Here is a 20,000-nt window from a genome sequence, read left to right as displayed (position 1 = left end):
GTCATACTTTTCTCTGAATAGTTTTGTATTATTAAATGTATATAAAAGAAACATTAAACATTTGAAGAATTTATGTTCTGAAACAATGGGTGATAAAGAATAGGTGAATTGCACGTTATCCCCTCTAATATTGAATATAATTCATTTTTGCACATAAACAATGTACTCATAATAACATACAGTCACACCTTGGTTTTTGAACAGCTTAGTTCCCAAATGTTTTGGCTCCCAAACGACTCAAACCCTGAAGTGAGTGTCCCAGTTTGTGAATTATTTTTGGAAGTTGAACGTCCAACGGGGCTTCTGCGGCTTCTGATTGGCTGCAGGAGCTTCCTGCAGCCAATCAGAAGCCGCAACTTGGTTTTCAAACATTTTGGAAGTTGAACGGACTTCTGGAACGGATTCCGTTTGACTTCCAAAATACGACTGTAGTCAGATTTAATTGATGCAGTTATACAGCAGACCAGATGTTTTGGACTACAACTGCCATCAGTGCCAGCCAGCACAGCCGTGTTGACTGGGGCTGATGGTACTTGTAGCCCTAATATCTGGAGAGATCAGGTTGGTGAAAACTGGAGTAAACCTCTTTTCATTCTGGAAACCTGAAAAACGAGCAATACTGACTTACCTGTCACCACTGTGATGTTTACTGTGTCTCTGTTTCCATTGCAGGCAAAAATCTTTATACAAATGAATATGTAGCAATCAAACTGGTGAGTAGATGTGCAGTTTTTAAACATCTCTGAAATTCTGAGTGTTAAGCAAATTAGAAGTTTAGATTATTCTCCCGTTGATCTAGACTGTTTTCCTGGACATCTCTGTAAACTGTTGTCTTTTAGATACAGTGGTACCTCGCAAGACGAATGCCTCGCAAGACGAAAAACTCGCTAGACGAAAGTGTTTTCCGTTTTTTGAGTCGTTCTGCAAGACGAATTTCCCTATGGGCTTGCTTCCCTATGGGCTTGCGAGTTCTTGCGAGTTTGTTTCCTTTTTCTTAAAGCCACTAAGCCGTTAATAGCCGCTAAGCCGTTAATAGCCGCTAAGTCGCTAATAGCCGTGCTTCGCAAGACGATGTCTTGCGAGGCACCACTGTATTAGGCTCCTTCCTATCTGACAATGTGACCATGTAGCTGCTTATCTTCAGTTTTTGCCTATACTGAAGTTGGCTTCTCATGAATTCACACCTGATATTTTGTGTTGGAAAGTCAAAGGGCAAGGATTGAATAGCAGTTCTTCAAAGCCAGTCAAATTAAATCCTGGTCCTAGGCGGTTTTCCAAGTTTGAGAGATGCTAAGGCTGCCATAGAGTTCCATTTAATTTGACTATTTTTTTACTCTGTTTTTGTAGGAGCCATTAAAAACTCGTGCCCCACAGCTGCATTTAGAGTATAGGTTTTATAAACACATTGGCTGCACGGGTAAGTAATCTCATCACTAGAAATGATAATAAAAGGAGAGTATTTAACTTGTAGTTGATGTATTTGAAACCCCATTAGTATCATTCCTGGAGACCACTGTTTGTCCTTGGCTGATCTGACAGTTGCAATTTTGATGCACTACCACAGTCCTCAAGATTTGTTTACCTTTGTATCCCAAGCATAAAGGGAACTCATTTTATTCTGTTAGTAGGTAACGTTGAGAAAATATATGTAGAAGGCACGTGTAATAGTTCTGACTTAAGGGTTGTAGCTGGTATACTGGAAAACAGATGTGACTCCCTTAACACATCTGAGATACAAGATACACCCAGAAGAGTCCTGCTGGATCAGAACATCTCTATTCCAACATCTGGTTTCCAGCTGTGGTCAACCAGATGGCTTCCTAGAAGCAGGATAGTAGCCCTTTTCCACAGAAGAATACTGCCGCTGATCCTGGAGGGTAGCATAGAGCCGCTATGACTAGTAGCCATCGATGGTGCTATCGTGACTAGTAGCATCGATAGTCCTTCATGAGTTTGCCCAACCCTCTTATTAAAGCCCATCTAAGCCAATGAACACCACTGCATCTTGCTGTGGTAAATTCCTTTGTTTGACCAGGCATGCTCTTTGAAGACATAAGATGTCTGTTATGTAGGGTAGGGCAGGCATCAGAATAAAGAAAATGCTACCTGATCTTCACAGCTCGGTCAAAGAACAGAGCAGTAGACACTAAATTTACGTGTGGCATTGACTTCCAGGACTGGAAACCTATTGTCTGGAAGCTTTCCTTGGGATAGTATTTTATGGCTGAGAATTGGTCCATGAAACAGAACTTGGGTCGCTTTGAAATGGGCTAGATAAATTCTTGGAGGATGAGGTATCAACAACTGTTAACTATGACTATGTTCTACCTCCAGGATTAGAGTGAGCTTGCCTCTGAACACCAGTCACTGAGAAACAACAGTGAGCAAGTGCTTTTGTCCTCATGTCTTGAGGACATGTGGGCTTCCAGCGGGCATCTGATAAACCACTGTGGGGTACAGGATGCTGGAATAGTTGGGCTTTGGTCTGATCCAGCGTGGCTCTTTTGTTCTTGTAACAGCGATACAGTTCTACCTTGGTTCTCTAATGCGCCAGAACTCGTATGTTTCGGCTCCCGAATGAAACCGGGAGTGTTCTGGTTTTCAAATGTTTTTCGGAAGCCGAACATCCAGTGTGGCTTTCACAGCTTCTGATTGAAAACGTCTTGGTTTTCAAACAGTTCTGGAAGTTGAATGGACTTCTGGAACGCATTCTGTTCGAGAACCAAGATAGGGCTGTACTAGTTAGGATCAGTCAGTTCTGTATGCCCAAAGGAGCTTTAAAGTTTTGATTTCTCAGATAGCATCTTCTCATGCTCTGTGAGCCATTTCTGAAAGGGAAATTTGTGGGGGAGTTTGAAAAGCAGTTTTGTGACGTCATATGGTTTGCTTAAATAAAAAAAAGGGTAAAATATCCTGGTCAGCATGAAGAAACCGTTGCACCCATCCAAGTAGCTCTTAGATACCAGCTGTAAAGTTTGATGGATTGTGATTATTACTGTCCTAGTGCACACCAGCTCTACAAAAAAGCAACACACAACCACCACCACCCCTTCACAAATTAATTGAAAGGGTTTCATGTGGTGTGGTGGGGAGAACAATTGATAGATAAATTTCAAAACCATTTTTGTGACAGAATTTGACTGGCATAAGTAAAATCTGTTGGCTTTGGTAGTTTTCATACAATAGTAATGATGCTACTGCAACCATCTGGATGTATTCCAAAAGTATGTTTTGTATACTTTCAGTTGAAGGCTTCCCCCAGGTGTTTTACTATGGGCCGTGTGGAAAGTACAATGCCATGGTGCTTGAGCTCCTTGGTCCAAGTTTGGAGGACTTATTTGACCTTTGTGATAGAACATTCACTCTGAAGACAGTCTTAATGATAGCAATCCAGCTGGTGAGTAAAAGAATAGTTTGTGCTGATTTCGCAGTCTTTGGCTTACAATTTTACATGATTTCCTAATATTAACAAATGGTTCAGGAAACTACATATTAACCTTTACAAGGGGAGTAGCCAACAGAGTGTCTCCAGATGTTGTTGGATTCTAGCTCCCATCATCCCTGACCATTGGCTGTGCTGACTTGGGCTGATGGGAACGGGCTTCCCTTGCGCTATGCTAACTTTCAGTTTTCAAGAAAAGTAAGTGTTTGTGTGTGATTTATTTGTTTAGTTCATTGGGTTTTTTCTTGCTTCTTAGTTTTACTTAGTTGAGTTAATCTTCAGTAACTCGGTAAGTATAAATGGTTTGTTTACTATGCTTTGTTCACTTTAGACAGCAAGATTTGAACATATCAAGAACTGAATGGAATGATTTATGTTCTTGTTGATGTTTAGAAAGGATTATTGATTGCATATGTCGTGCTAGTGATCCTGTGGCCCTTCAGATATCATTGGGCTCCAGATTCCATCAACCCCAGCATATCTGGTGGTTGTGAAAAATATCAGTGGTTTACAACAGTATATACAAAAAGACCATTTAAAATATAAAAATTAGAAATCAGCTGTGTATTATGGAAAGATATATTCATAATCGTCTATCTCAGCTTGACAGAATAGAAAAGTTTTCAACAGGTGTTCAAAAGGTGAAATGAAAGGTGCCTGCTGAATCTATTGGCAGAGTATTCCACAAGACTGGGCTGGTGATAGTTACTAAAGCAGGGGTCAGCAAACTTTTTTTTGTAGGGGGCTGGTCCACTGTCCCTCAGACTTTGTGGAGGGCTGGACTATATATGCACACTGCGAGGGGTGTCAGTAGTCCTCCTCCCCGCCCCAGCCCCAGCCACCTCGGTTTGTTGCCCGCCTCATTTGCTGAAGGGCTGGCAGCAGTGGTGCGAAACGGGCTTCCTCCCCGCCCAGAGAAAGAAGGCTGTGCGCTTACCTTCCCAGAGGGGGCTGCCTCCCCTGTGCCTCCGCTGCGTCTGCTTCTTGTGAAGTGGGTAGGCAGAGTGAGCTCGTCCTCACCACTCTCTGGCCCACAGGAGCACCAGGGCGGCGACGGGAGGAAGAAGCCGAGTGGCGGCGGCTCTGCCAATCAAACACTGTGCCTGGTTTACCTCAGTGCGGCGCAGGGATGTCTCTGCCAGTCAAATGCCGCTGAGGTAAACCAGGTGCGGCGTTTGATTGGCAGAGATGTCACTGCATTGAGGTAAACCAAGCACAGTGTTTGATTGGCAGAGCCGCCACCACTCGGCCTCTTCTTCCCGTCACCATCGCTGGGAGTCTTGGCTTTGCAGTGGGTTCCGGCTTTGCAGTGTGGGCCGGATTTAGGACCCAGGTGGACCTGATCCGGCCCAGGGGCCGTAGTTTGCCAAACCCTGTATTAAAGACTTGGTTTCTTATTGCAGTCAAATGAGCCTCACAAACTTTGGGAATGACCAACAACTCCTCTTCATGTGTCGGTGATCGAGCTGGGATGTAAGGGATCAGGCAGTCCCAAAGATACCCTGGAATTAAATAGTTAAGAGCTTTGTAAACTAATACATGGGCCTTTAGCCTGGCTCAGTAGTAATGGGCAGCCAGTGTAGAGGTTTTAGTAATGGTGTCACATGTTGTTTGTCAGGTGCTTATCTGCAGTCCTACTGCCACATTCTGCACCAGTTGGAGTTTCTGAGCCAGGCCAAAGGGAGCTCCACATAAGAGTGCATTGCAGTATTCCAGCCTTGAGGTTACAACCTCATGGACTACAGTTATATTACCAGGCCTGGTGGCAGACAAGGAAATGAAAGTTAGCTGGTCCTGCATGTAAGGTTTGATTCCCAAAATAGAGTTTGGGCACTTTCAAATGATGGAACGTGTCAAGCTGGTCAGATTGATTACAAGTGCATCATGTTAAATGTGTACGAGTTGAAAAGTAGGTTGCACTAGATAACTTCTAGTATTCAAGAATCTGATGATGATGGAAAGCAGAACATGGATTAGAGAAGTGGCATTCAAACTTGTATGGAACTCTGGGATTTCTTGAAGCTTATAAGAGGTGTTATCAGTGAGATGAGTAATGATGAACAAGGCTCCTAGAAGTTGGCTTGCTACCAATTGCTGTCAAGCTTCCTCTTCCTTGGGATGTTGAGGATGTTCTGCGCTGCCTGTCTGTTCAGGGCCTTCTCGGTAGTGGCGCCCGCCCTGTGGAACGCCCTTCCAGCAGATGTCAAAGCAATAAACAACTACCTGACATTCAGGAGACATCTTAAGGCAGCCCTGTTCAGGGAAGTTTTTAACGTGTGATATTTTATTGTATTTTTGGTTTTTATGGAAGCCGCCCAGAGTGGCTGGGGAGGCCCAGCCAGATGGGCGGGGTATAAATAATAAATTATTATTATTATTATTATTATTATTATTATTAATGTGGGGCAACAATGACAACCGGCGTGCTCAGAGCCATTCATGAGCTGATTCTCTTATGTAGATCATACTTCAGAATCTTCTGGAACACCTTGAGGGTTCCTTGGCAGATGGTTTTCTTCTATAAAAAACACTGCATTATTTCTTTTCTATTAAGGTATTTTAACATCTGGGAATGATGTTAACTTACACTTTAATGTACACTAGCTCTTTAATAATTGACACACTCTTGACAGTTTTGTAATTAAAGGCATTTTAATACTGTCTTGTCTTACAGATCTCTCGAATGGAATTTGTGCACTCAAAGAATCTCATTTATCGAGATGTCAAGCCAGAAAACTTCCTTATTGGACGGCAAGGAAATAAGAAAGAACACATCATCCACATAATAGACTTTGGACTGGCCAAGGAGTACATTGATCCTGAAACCCAAAAACACATACCTTACAGGGAACACAAGAGCCTAACTGGAACAGCCAGATATATGTCCATCAACACCCATCTTGGCAAAGGTTTGTTACGATACCTTTGTCTCTTACTTCATCTGTATTAGCGGAAGAGCTCAGGCTCTTTTCTACAGAACTTATGCCATTAAAACATTTTCAGATGTTATAAAAAATGAGACATTTGAATGCTCTTTGTGTGTTTTCAAAGCATTTTTATCCTGCTCTTAAGTGGAAGAAGACTCTGTCCTCAGGCTTACAATTTGAAAGACATTTTGTTGCTACTGTTGCATACTTTTGCATGCCTACCTGTCAGTAGCACATTTTTATACAAATATATTTAAATTTCATTGTTAAGAATATTAATAAATACCGCCTTTCTCAGTGTATAAGATGCCTCCGTGTATAAGACACCCGCTATTTTTGGGGACTCAAAATTAAGAAAATGCACTATGCACTATCCATGTATAAGACAACCCCTTATTTTAAACTTCAAAAATTTAGGAAAAAATATAATCTTATACACAGAAAAATATGGTATGGTGATTACAAATAATATACATAAAGTAGCCTTTACCAGACCAAATGAAAACCTACCAACAGCAGTAGCTTTTCATTTTGTCCATTAATGGCTTTCATCTGACTAGCTCTTCAATAGTTTCCTTGCACTTTTTTAGTTCCATTTGGATTTTGCTCTTGTCCATATACACACAGTTTTGTCCTTAGCTGTTTTGGTATTGATAGCTTTTTGAAACTCTGAAATAGATTTTTAGCAAATCAGTGTTTGTGTTGTTTTATGTCAACCTGTAAGCCAGCTCTAGCAGAAAACACCCAAAGCATTATTTAGCTTCCAGAGTGCTTCTTGTTTGGCTACTTATGTAAATGCCTTAGCTGCACTTGCGTGATCAACATGGGCTTCTTTGGAGCTTTTACTGTTTTACTTTCCTTGCAATCTTGACTTCTCATTTCCTGTAATGCTTTGTCCTCACACTAGTAGAGTGCACTGTACTCCGTTGAATATCTTGGAAGCTTCACAGCATAGGCTATGTCATACTTGAAAGGACACATTTATCCATCTTGTAGAGGTTGCATAAGCAACCCTATACAGTGGTACCTCAGGTTACATACGCTTCAGGTTACATACGCTTCAGGTTACAGACTCTACCAACCCAGAAATAGTACCTCAGGTTAAGATCTTTGCTTCAGGATGAGAACAGAAATCGTGCTCCGGCGGCGCAGCAGCCCCAGGAGGCCCCATTAGCTAAAGTGGTGCTTCGGGTTAAGAACAGTTTCAGGTTAAGAACGGACCTCCAGAATGAATTAAGTACTTAACCCGAGGTACCACTGTAAATCCTATTTTTACCATAGTCCTGGGGTTTTTATTCCTGACTTGCAATAAGCTAAAGACCACTTTAATGAAATAGCTGTATCTAGATTTGGAGCCAGTTCATCCATAGAGCATGAAGCAGGGATGTCTTTTTGTAAATAGAGAATAAATCTACACTAAGACTTCATGGCCAATCAGGAGTCTTTGACAAATATCCCCTTGTGTGCTCCCTGATGCCTACAAATGTTTTCCACATTGTGCCAGAGCTAGGAATGTAATTTAGTAGGCATTTCTGATAGAGCGGATAAAGCAGTGGTGCATTTTCTTACATCTTTTCAGAGCAAAGTCGTCGAGATGACTTGGAAGCCCTTGGACATATGTTCATGTATTTCCTTCGAGGCAGTTTGCCCTGGCAAGGCCTTAAGGTATTTGCTAAAGTGTGTTGCTCAGTATAATAGCTGCCAGCAGATACTTCCTGTTTGACGTAGAGCTTTACTCTCTTCTCTGAGGATTCAGATTTACTTGTACAGTGGTACCTTGGAAGTCGAATGGAATCCGTTCTGGAAATCCGTTCGACTTCCAAAACATTTGGAAACCAAGGTGTGACTTCCGATTGGCTGCAGCGTCAGCCGTGTCGGATGTTCAGGTTCCAAAGAACGTTAGCAAACTGGAACACTCACTTCTGAGTTTGCGGTGTTTGGGAGCCAAAACTTTTGACTCGCAAGACGTTCATCAACCAAGGCATGACTATACAGTTTTTAAGAAAACATGGCTTTGGGCAGTGATAACTGGTGTCAGGAGTGGCCCTTCCTGTTTCACCACCTGAGGCAAAATAGCACATCCCACCTCCTGTCTTCACTCCTTACCCCCCAACACTACTACCTCTGCGCCTTGGATTTTACTGAACTTTGCAGGGGCTGGGGCACTCCTCAAAATGTTGTCATTTGGCTTCTCCCACCCCCACCCCCCATTGGGGAAGTGGGAGCCAAGTGGCAGCATGTCACACAGAAATGTCTTTGAACTTGCCAAACTTGGCAGGAACCAGGGCACCCCTCAAAGCATTACTGCTTGGCTTCTCCCACCCCAGAGGTGCGGGGAAGATGAGAGGCAATGTTTGGATGCTAGAACATCTCCCTTGTGGTAGTGGAAGTGGTGGGGCGCCACCTCATGCATTTCTGCCACGTGAGGCGGGCATTTCACCCGTCTTCATGGGCAAGCTGGCTCTGATTGGTTCATTGCCCAAGCTCCACTCACTATGATACTCTTCAGTTTGCTAGTCAACTTTGAATTTAATCCTGATAGTCAGCCAGGGGAAGTTGCATGTCTTGCCCTTTTGTTTTTAATTGCTGACATATTCCTTACTGAGCAGCTAAATATGACTGCAAGACATGCTTCTCCTGCTGCATCTCTTATCCTCATTTTGCCCCAGTGCAGATGAACTGCATTTTCAAAACAAAATAAAAAAATTCCTTCCAGTAGCACCTTAGAGACCAAATGTTCTTCAGATATCTGAAGAAGTGTGCATGCGCATGAAAGCTCATACCAATAAAAAACTTAGTTGGTCTTTAAGGTGCTACTGGAAGGAATTTTTTTTATTTTGTTTTGACTACAGCAGACCAACACGGCTACCTATCTGCATTTTCAAGCTTCCCTTTAGTTCCTGTTTTCATTTTGCCTGATTTTTCTCTGTATAATCCTCCTTCATCTGCCTAGCCCCTCCTGTCCACTTCACAGCTGGACTCCCTCACATCCAATTTGTCAGCCTGTAAAGGAGGAGGCCTCCCACACAGAGGTTTAGCATCAACTCCCCTTGCTTTGTTCTTGGAACCTCATTAAGGAACAGTAACAAAGAAGAGGTCTAGTGTGCAAATAAAGGAGAAAAATCTAGAATAGGCTTTTATTGGGTGGGAAGGATCAGGCTCCCATCCTTTTTAGATCTTCTGTTGTAAACAGATGCTTGATGAGCTGTGCAGTGGTGCAGATGGAAGTCCTTTGTCAGGATGAATACAGCAAAGGGTTAGAGAGTTAATGGGTGAAGGAGATAATTAGCTTAGTAGAGTCGCTCTCAACTTGCTGATTATCATGATTATAGATAGTAATGGTCTTAGAGTAAACGTTCTTGTAAAGAGCACGTTTCAAAATAACTTCAAACACCCCTTTTCTGGGCTGTGTAGAAAGAGGAGCTTTGGAGAGGGTGCAGACTGGCTGTAATGGGTCAAGGAGCTGGCAGGAAAGCCATGTTGTGTGAGCTTGCACACGCAGACCCGTTCATGCAATAGTAGTAACAAGTAATGTGTATATGGTATATGGTATATGGTACTTTATAGTGCCATCAACGGCTTGATAAACGGCTTGATAAAATAGGTCAATATTATCCCCATGTTGCATATGGGAGGCAGAGAGGGGAAGAGAGTGGCTTGCCTTACCCTCTTAAAATATATATTTGCCTTACACAGGCTGATACATTAAAAGAGAGATACCAGAAGATTGGGGACACAAAGAGGAACACTCCAATTGATGTTCTCTGTGAGAACTTCCCAGGTAAGTTTCATACTGGGCGGTGTAGCTTCTGTGCAAGGTGCCTTCTGAAAATAGGAACCAGGCTCTTGTTAAAGCAGCATTTCCTGAGCTCAAAGTGTTGGAACAAATGTGTTCCTACTGGTATGCTTGGATTCTTTGTTCAATGTATGGCTAACATCAGAGTTGGCTGTAAATTTCAGTGATACTTGTGTTTAAACTGTGACTCTCCAAGTGTAGTTGGGTAACTATTTTCATCATTCCTGACCATTGACCATAATGCCTGTGACTTCTGGGAGTTGGAGTCCATCAACATCCAGAGAGCCACAGGTTACCCTTCCCTGGTTTTAAATGATTGCTTGCAACCACCTGGCTAATGATACGTGCCAGTCCTAGCACAGAGTAAATCAGTCTGGTCAAGTTCACAACAACTCTGCTGTGTACTAGAGCAGTGTTTCCCAACCTTTTTTGGGCAAAGGCACACTTGTTTCATGAAAAAAATCTCGAGGCACACCACCATGCCAGATGGGGAAAGGTCACTTTTTACTTATGTAAAAAAAAATAAAAAATAGTAACAGCATAGAAGGTAATGGTTAGGCTAGCATCCCTCTTCCAAATATGCTAGGTTTTTATTTGCGGGGACTGTTCTACATGGGAAAGCATTCAGCACTGTCATTCTCCCATCTGCCATCTGAATTGGTACTATTCTGGGTCAACTTACTCTGCTGCATGTGTAGATGAAAATGGCACCAAGTGTGGGGGAGGGGGCAGAACAGGTTTCAGATACAGGATATTAAGCATACACGTACTTCAGATTGAACTGGTTGCTTGCTTTGCAAGTTTTCATTTCCCAAATGACTGCCTTGGCAAGCGCAATACCTACCAGGCTCAACACCGGTCTCGCGCTGCCGCTTCCCGCGCTCTCAAGGACCCGGGAGGAGGAAGGCGTGAAGGGAATCCCGAAGGCGCGAAAACCTCGCGCATGTGCAGGCCTTCCGCCTGCGACAGTCCAGTAGGCCGGCCGAAGCGAGCGGCGATGGGATGTGGGAGGGAGCTCGCTCGCCGCCCCGCGTGTGCCTATGTGGGGCACGTTACAGCCCCGTGACGTCAGCGCCACGCAGGCAGCCAGGCAGGCAGACGGCGAGAGCCCCGCGCTGGGCGGCCTCTCCTCACCGCCGCCGCCCCGCCTCTCGCCGCCCGACTCACCCGCCTCCCTCCCACGGCACACCAGGCAACGTCTCGCGGCACACTAGTGTGCCGCGGAACACCGGTTGGGAAACACTGTACTAGAGAGCTTTCTTTTGTCGCCTGCAGATGGCTACAGTCCTCCATGCGCTTCTTTGGAATTGATTATTTCTGATAGGTAGGGCCCTAGAATGGTGATGTGAGTAGCTGAGGGACAAGTTAGCAAACATGGTTGTTGACCCATTTCAAGGATAGAAAGTGCCCTGATTGCTGGAAAATGAATTGGGAGGAATGTTTTTCTTTACTGTTTCTTCTAGAACTCTCACTGGTAATATCCCATACCATGGACTGGGGCTGGGGTCCATCTGGGACATCTTCCAATGTGGACCTCATGGGCATTGCCTTTGGTGGTTCCAGTCCTCCTTGGGTTCTTAGGAGACTAGGTGTGTGGTGTTGTCAGCACACTAGCATCCAACTCTGTCTCGTTTTCACTGAATCTTAGGGAGGTAGTAGAGGCTCTGAATAGGCTTCTTAAGTCAGTGAGTCATTGGATAAGTGTGATGAACCTGAAAATACTCTATTTTAGACTTATGTGCACTTCAAACAATCTGATTGCTATTGATGTCATCGGGGAGGGTCGGGGAGAGAATTACCTGCACTCACTCTTTCTTGCAGTCAAGCATGCAAGTGCAACATAATTAACAATGGGAAGAAATACCTCTGTTCTGTTTGATAGCTGTCATATTGCTTGTCATTATACATATGTAGCTCAGCATAGGTGCTGTAACTCAAAGAACATTCAAGACCAGCAGGTTGTGACTGATTTAAATCAAGTAGCTCTTTAAACCTCTGAGCAGCATACCATATTTTTTCTGTGTATAACATGCCCCCGTGTATAACAAGACCCCCATTTTTTGGGACTCCAAATAAAGAAATCCCCCATATGCACAATCTGTATATAAGACAACCCCCAATTTTAAACTTGAAAAAATAGGGGGGAAATAGTGTCTTATACACGGAAGAATACAGTATGTTGAGCTATTGTTCAAAACATTTGTGGCCTTGTTTGGGTTATTACTGACTCCAGATTAGCAGTGTAGGCTCTGTTCCCTACATCTGATTATAGCACACTGACCTCAACAGAACATTGTGGCAAGGACTCAAATAGCTCTTAAAATGCAGCTATTCATTATTTTCATTTGCTTTTATCTCTCTTTGTAACTTGGCTTATGGGCCCTTGTTTTGAAGACAGGAGCCCATCTATTTAATATAAACATGCCTTAACCTACCCTGAACTGTTGAGGTAGTACACTTGAAAAAATGTGTATTTTTATGTTGATGTCCACTGAGAGAATTGGGAGGTCTGGTGTAAATGCTTCCTCCTCTCTAAACTGTTCTCCATTATATATTTTTGCTACCTGAAAGTTTGCCTTTTCATATGTCTAAATGGCCTCAAGTGTACTAAGGAGAACCATTTGGAAATTGTGACTGCATATCATCCTACCAGTGGCACAGGTTTGTTGACCTCCCTCATCTACTTTTGTAGGTTTATATCTTAGGGGATTAATCCGACCAGTAGGTAATGTTGAAATGTATTCTGCTTCTACTTCTTTCTGAACAGATTATCTGATGTTGCTTCTTCCTAATTCCCTTTAACAGAGGAGATGGCAGCTTATCTTCGTTATGTCAGACGATTAGACTTCTTCGAGAGACCAGACTATGATTATCTACGAACAATCTTCACAGAGTTATTTGAAAAGAGAGGATTCACCTTTGATTACGCCTACGACTGGGTTGGCAGGCCAATTGTATGTTGGAGCTGAGTGACATATTCCTTTTTTTCTTGACTGTTGCTCTTTCTATAATGTCCCTTTTAAATGCCAGTTACATTGCAAGTAATCAATTCATGATGAACTGAGAACACAAGATGACCTTTTTGCTGTACATTGAAAACTTTACTGCAAAGCCATATACGTGTTCAAGGCTCCAAACATTTTTCTTTGTTCAAGTTACTAAATGTGTCTTTCCAAACAAGTAGTATTGTAATGTAGATGCAATTGGTGCTCTTGCATTGTGACTGGAGGGATGACAGAATGCATATTTTATTGGCTCTCCTCCAGAACCGTAGTATGTCAGATATGACCGATTGTAACTGTTTGTGCTCATTTCTACTTCTTTATTAGTATGACTTAGTTGCCTGTTCTCCTTTCCCTTATCAACTAAATTCGCCATAAGATTCTTATCATGTTACATATCTGTTCCCTGCCTTCAGCCATGTGGAACTTGAGGAACTTTTCCAGGCTGCAGGCAGATTGTTATCTCCCCACGCTTTAGAGGGTCAAACGTGACCAGTGGGTGAGGGTGGGTGAATCAATCTGACTGCCAAACTCTCCTCTCAGACCAAGAGGGGATCAAAGAGCAAACCCCAAATGTTTTGAAGAGACATTTGTCCATCATTATCTGGGGAAGATTAAACCTCCAGGAAGGTAGGGGAGCGTCCAGAACAAGGAGAAGTTCAGAACAGCATTGTGCCATCTACCACATTCATGTAGATGTTAAATATGTGCATTTTTGTGGCCAGCTAGATAGCATGAGATTTCAGGTGTGGCTCTTTGTCTTAAAGAAGCTGTAGGCTATTGGCTGAAAGCAGCAAGTTCATTAATTGAAGATAGGGGGGCAGCATCTGTTTGGTTTCTACTCAAAAATTATCTGCTCTAGTTGTTAAGTCAACAGATTGTTTGAGAGTCAACTGGTGGGTCAATTCTTTTTGTATGTGTGTTTCTTTTCCAGCCCACTCCAGTGGGGCCCATGCATGTGGAGTCTGGACCATCTGTAACAAGAGACATCCATGCACATAGGGATCGATCATCGATGCAGCCTCTCCGAAATCAGGTTTGTTAGCATAACATTGTTTCAGCTATAACTTTCCATTCAAATCTTTACTGAAACCTTAATTTATAAAGAGGGACATACAGAAAAAAGACTGTTAATTCTGTTTCTTGGGTGATTGGGGTGGTAGGAAGTCTGATTAATTAACATTATCCTGTATTTAGGAATCTTTCCTGTTAATCTGCTTTACTGTATTTTTGAAATGAGTGATATATAATGGTGAATGTCAGGCTTTGAAGAAAGGAGAGACTCTTTTTGCAAGATAGGACTTTATTCCCCATTGCAGTATTAGGATGGCTTTAAATCTCTCTACCCATTGCTGTAATGCATTTCCACTGCAGCACTGGGCTGAGAAGAGAGGTTTCTACTTGGACCTATGATGCGTGTGTATATATCTATAAACTATGTACACATGTGTGAGAGATTGTGTGACTGCCAGTAGGCTTGGCTAACCTTTAAAATGTTTGATAACAGAGACTTGCCCTGGATCCCCCCCCCCCACAATAGGAAGTCCACTTTGGTATTTACTGCTTTTGGCTTCTGTGCAAATGGTTGGGAGTAGACTTGTCAGAATTAATACTTCTTCATTGCTTTGCTTCTCGGCGCCCACCCTACAGCGAGCTGACAATGTGCTTTTTAAAATAAAGCATTGCTTTGCTCTGGTTTACCTTTGCCTTCCCTCCTGTCTTTTTGCTCTGTGCTTGCAAATGCCTATGCAGTCTGCATCAGAACGTCGCGGAGAATGGGAAATGGCACCAATGCGACAAGCCAATGCTTTGTTTCTGCAATCTCACTTAACTTCAGATCGGCATGGGGGATCAGTACAGGTATTGTCCTTCTCTGTTCCACACATCTTTTCTAGCGCAGTCCCTTTCTTGTAACGTTCATATGCACCACATTCTGGTGCATATTTGGTTAACTTGATGCTTCAGCTAAAATGTGTGAATTGCCTGTCGCAAGGTATGAGGCAGCACAGTATGAGAACTTTGTCTGTACTCAGAATATCTCCGGGACACAGATTTCCTCAGTTTGGTGTTGTATGAGAGTGTTTGGTAGGCAAGTGTGATGTCACCATTTGTCTATGTTGATTCTTTAGACAGAGTTTGTTTCTTTTTTCAGGATTTTGTTTTAGTGTCTTCCAGATACTTTTATTTTGTAACTAATATTACCATGCTTATGGTATTTCCACAGTGTCTTAGAAACAAATGCTATAAATACATGTATCGGGTAGAACAAAGTTATAAATAAGGTGTAATTATCATTAAAGAAAAAATAATAATTTATGTAGCTAGAAAGGGGGAGAAAGAGGAAAGTAGAAGTTTAGAACTATTCATAAAGCTATTACCTTTATTTTCTTAAGAGTTAAATTTCACTCAATAGCACAATAGGATTTACTCTTTCTTGTATTCTGTTATTCTGTACCAGGAACTTTATTTATTGTTGACTGTTCATTTATTGTTGACAACTTCATTGGTTGATCTCTAGTGTTCATCTCATCCACTTTCTCCATGCCATGCATGATTTTATACAACTTTGTGATTTCCCCACCCACTTACTCACTTTTTAAAAAGTAAACTAAAAAGCCTCAAACCTTGGGAGCAAAAAGTTTCAGACCAGAGGACCCAGAATCTCAAACAGGAAGGCAGTTGTTCTGAGACTTCAGTGGAATTGCATGACAACCTCCCTGCAATAAATAAATACATGAGGATGCAAAGTCTATTTTAGAACTGAGAGACAAGAAATCTGAAAGTGGTCAGGATAATAGAAGTAAGTTGAAATAGGCAATAAGGAAATAGATGAGAATTTGTGGAGAGTATACAAGGAGGCTGCTGCTGTCTGGTATCTGGCTACAGCTACCCTGATATCTGCTTCCTCCCCTCACCAACCAGAATTGCTTGAACATTTGGTAAAGAGAAATCAATGCTTCCAAGGTAGTGTTGAAAATAAGCAAACAAAACTAATAGCCCACAGATTCTTAGTAGTCCATTTACCTTCATACATGTGAAAAAAGCAAAGCAAAGCAAAACCCCTAAAAAACAAACCCCTCTTTCTAAGCAGAGCAAAATTTGTGGACAGACCATGTGCTTCACATGTAGGTCCCAGCTTCAATCGTTATTTCACTCTGTAGTTGGGTGTGTATGTTATACATAGTAGAGAGAGACAAGCCATCACTCCTCAGACAGTTTTATACAGGCAAACTTTGGTCATGCACACTATATGTATATTTTGACCACCTGCACTGCTTTCTTTCTTTTTGATGATGCGTCCACTGATTATTTCAGAGCACTGTGGATTTTCTCTGTCATTGGAACCCTCTTGATCCCAAATTAGGCTAGAGGTGTAAAAATTAATGCCTTAAGATTCATAAACTAGTACTCTGCAGAATTCATTCTATGTCTCACACATTTTTTAAGTATATCCTAATCAGAAAAAAACAAAAACTGCTGGAATGTTTGCAGAGAACTTCCTTTCTGAGCACCAAGTTTCCTTTTCACTTAATTTAATGTGCCAATGCATGTGACACAAACTGGGGCTATGTTTTCATATTAATGTTGGGGCTTTGTTTCTATTTTTTTAAGGTGGTAAGCTCGACCAATGGTGAGTTGAACGATGAACCAACAGGAGCACCTTCCAATGTACAAATTTCAGCACGTACTGAGGTGGAAGTAGTGGAGGAAGCTAAGTATGTTTGCTGTGAAAGCAATTTCCCTCCCGCATCATTTGTGTGTCAAATCAGTTTGTGTGTTCTTGTGTTTGATGCCTATATCCATAACCTGCTATCAGATGCTTTGTTTTTGCATGTTATCCTTAGTGCTGCTGCTGATGGTACAGCTTCTTTTCACTTGCACTGCCCAGGTAATGTTGCTGTTGGCCAGAGCATGCATTGCAAATCAGTATTTCAGAAGAATTTGCAAGTGGCATGTATAGTAAACGTCCTCTGAGTTAGGGCTGTAGTTTCTGTTTGTCAAACTGTATGCGCATAACTAGCGCTGAGGATGCAGAAGTCAGAGTCCCTCTTTATCCCTCATTCTTGAAATCTGAGCCTATGCAATTCTAAGTTAACCTGTCAGACTGCGAGTAACTCCTTTTTTTGCTATGGAAACATGTAAGGTAACTTTATAAGCTGCCTGCTGAGTGTTGCAAGGTATTTTGTTGAGGGAATAATGCTTTGGCTGTTTTCCCATCTCCACCATCCGGTGGCACTTTGCATGATCTTCTACCATTACATGAACCATGATGTGGAATCTTCTCTAGGTAATCAGCAGTCCTCTTTTCTTTATAAATGAAGTCAGCACATACCTAATGCATTGTGGGAAGGAGGTTCCACAAAGGCTTCATAGATCAAGGCATAGCAGATTGACTGACTTGCCTTGTGGCTACTGAATGTCTCAGCATAGGCTTCTTGGCAAGCATTGTGATTCTTTATTTCCTAGGCTGGAAATAGCCTGAAATTGCTTGTGAGAAAAGCAAGTATATGCAATACCTCTAATTGTGCTTCAGGTGTGAATCTTCAGCTGAGAAGTAATCGCCAAGCACTCCATTACCCAAGAAATGTGTTATCGTTCTGCAAACATTTCTGTCTTCAGCCATAAGGAGAGCTTTATAGCTGCAGGAAATTCAGGATTTGAATGTATTTAAATAAAATTAAGTGGTCCTTGTGGCAAACTTAATAATTGTGTGTTCCATTCCCAGCTGAGCCTCTGTTCCTCTGCAAGGGAACAATATATTTCAGCAGATGGTGGGATGAGATATTGACTACTTTGGATATTTATTGTTATATGATACAGAGCTTTCTGCCTGAGTTTCTTTTGACAGCAGACTAGCTTCCACCAAGTGCTGCTCAAGTGAACTGGGCTTCGGTACTTGTACTTCGCTTTGGATGCTAGCTTTCAATAAATTGTTCAGCTTGTTGCTCTGTGCAAGACAGCCTTTGCTTTGGTGCTGCAGCATCAGCTAAGTTAAGTTAGGCCATGTCCATGGAGCCTAAAAATTAAGACTCCAGAATGTCCCCAAGGACATACTCTCCTGTGGTGGACTTGTTGCTGCAGCTGTGACAACAGCAATATCTCTGCATGTTAACTTGAAAATAAATCACAGTACATTCATTGAGTTTTTTTACTCCCTACTAAGCATGCTTAGGATTGCCTCCTTAGTGGGAGATGCCAATAAAATACCATTACTGACTTTGATTTTACAGCTGAGCTATGTGAAGAATTGTTTTCTTCTGCAGTAAATAAGGAAGTTAGGGACATTTAATGTTGACGGTGGAATTGGGGAAGGTCCTGTGGTTACAACACGGTGTACCATATCTCCTCTGCACTTGACCTTTCCATGGAAATTGCACATTCAAGCTTTATCCACAATTTCCTGGGTATGCTAAAAGTTTCCAAGACATTTGAATTCACACAGACTTCTAGTCAATATACTTCAGTTGAAAAGTACAGCTATTCAAAGGAAATGACTGATACCACAGTCTTACTAATTTTATTGGGCTTGGGGGCAATTAATTATGCATAGAACTGATGGGTGAGGTTGTGTGTGTGTTTAACTTGTATAGTAAAATTTGGAAAGCTGAAAAAGGCGTTTCAGTTTTACTTTCCTCTAGACAAGATGCTGTCTCTTCTCTTTCCTCGCTCTGCCTTTTACTCTTCCTTTCTGCCTGTTCATCTGCCAGCCATGGGTGATCTTTATTTACTTATTAAGCCATCAACTTCTAGCAGACCATTCAAATGTTGTCTACCTCAAGCTGTGTGACTTCGTCATTTTTTAAGCCTGCTGTGTCTGTGTGTCTCCAGACTTTTTCTTGCTAGTGAAGCCTTTCTGTCTGCTCTTTTTTTTTTCTTGCTGTGAACCTCCTGCTCAAAGAATATAAGATCTTTCTGTGAATTTCTATCCAGACCTTTTTTTCATTTCCCTCCATATGCAGAATTCCCTAGTTTTGTCATTAATCAGTTTCTCTATCCTTCATATATATATGAAAGATGCTCACTACCTTCAATCATGCAACCTGATCTCTTGATCCATCCTTTCCTACCTCTGATTTCTCTCTCTAGCTATCTTCATTTGTTCTGTGCTGCCTAGTTCCTTATCGTGGGCTTTCAGACATACAAATATTTCTCAGTCCTTATTTCCTCCTTATATTCATACTTCCCCCTTTCAGCTGCCATCCAGTACCTTTCAGTGCAGAATTTGCTGAGCATTTCGTATGATCCTGCTTACCTTTTGACCTCCAACTCCTTCCTTTACTCTTTTCAATCTTATTTTTGCTAGATTAACTACACTGAAACTGCTTTTACCAAAGTTTTCAATACCTTCTTCTGGCCAAACCTTAGAGTTGCTTGCATTCTAATTAAACAATCTGGTACTTTCAATCATGTCAACGTTCCCTTAAATATATTGTTTTTGCCGTTCTTGATCCTCTTTAACTTCTTTTTTCCTTTTCCTTTATTTCATTCCCTGGCTCATAATATGCTCTAAAGGTTTAAAGGTACCCCTGCCCGTACGGGCCAGTCTTGACAGACTCTAGGGTTGTGCGCTCATCTCACTTTATAGGCCGGGAGCCAGCGCTGTCCGCAGACACTTCCGGGTCACGTGGCCAGCGTGACAAGCTGCATCTGGCGAGCCAGAGCAGCACACGGAACACCGTTTACCTTCCCGCTGGTAAGCGGTCCCTACTTATCTACTTGCACCCGGGGTGCTTTCGAACTGCTAGGTTGGCAGGCGCTGGGACCGAACGATGGGAGCGCACCCCACCTCGGGGATTCGAACCCCCGACCATGCGATCGGCAAGTCCTAGGCG

General features: G+C 42.3%; 1 protein-coding gene across 9 annotated transcripts in view; it reads left to right on the top strand.

The window, feature by feature from the left end:
* The window catches only part of CSNK1G1 (casein kinase 1 gamma 1), a 69,197-nt gene that overhangs the window by 28,978 nt on the left and 20,219 nt on the right, over positions 1-20,000 (top strand). For 6 of the 9 annotated variants that reach the window (XM_082198650.1, XM_082198649.1, XM_082198648.1 and 3 more), the window contains exons 3-12: positions 673-713; positions 1,348-1,417; positions 3,246-3,397; positions 6,117-6,351; positions 7,949-8,034; positions 10,066-10,150; positions 12,971-13,119; positions 14,102-14,203; positions 14,920-15,027; positions 16,780-16,883. In XM_082198650.1, coding sequence (XP_082054776.1) covers positions 673-713; positions 1,348-1,417; positions 3,246-3,397; positions 6,117-6,351; positions 7,949-8,034; positions 10,066-10,150; positions 12,971-13,119; positions 14,102-14,203; positions 14,920-15,027; positions 16,780-16,883 — 1,132 coding nt within the window. Of the gene's footprint in view, positions 1-672; positions 714-1,347; positions 1,418-3,245; positions 3,398-6,116; positions 6,352-7,948; positions 8,035-10,065; positions 10,151-12,970; positions 13,120-14,101; positions 14,204-14,919; positions 15,028-16,779; positions 16,884-17,701; positions 17,875-20,000 lie in introns of those variants that run through there. The other 3 variants (XM_082198655.1, XM_082198656.1, XM_082198653.1) reach the window with 2 other exon arrangements.

Source organism: Podarcis vaucheri (assembly GCF_965113315.1).
Source record: "Podarcis vaucheri genome assembly, chromosome: 14".
Lineage (NCBI taxonomy): Eukaryota > Metazoa > Chordata > Lepidosauria > Squamata > Lacertidae > Podarcis > Podarcis vaucheri.
This window is presented reverse-complemented; position numbering and strand designations above follow the sequence as displayed.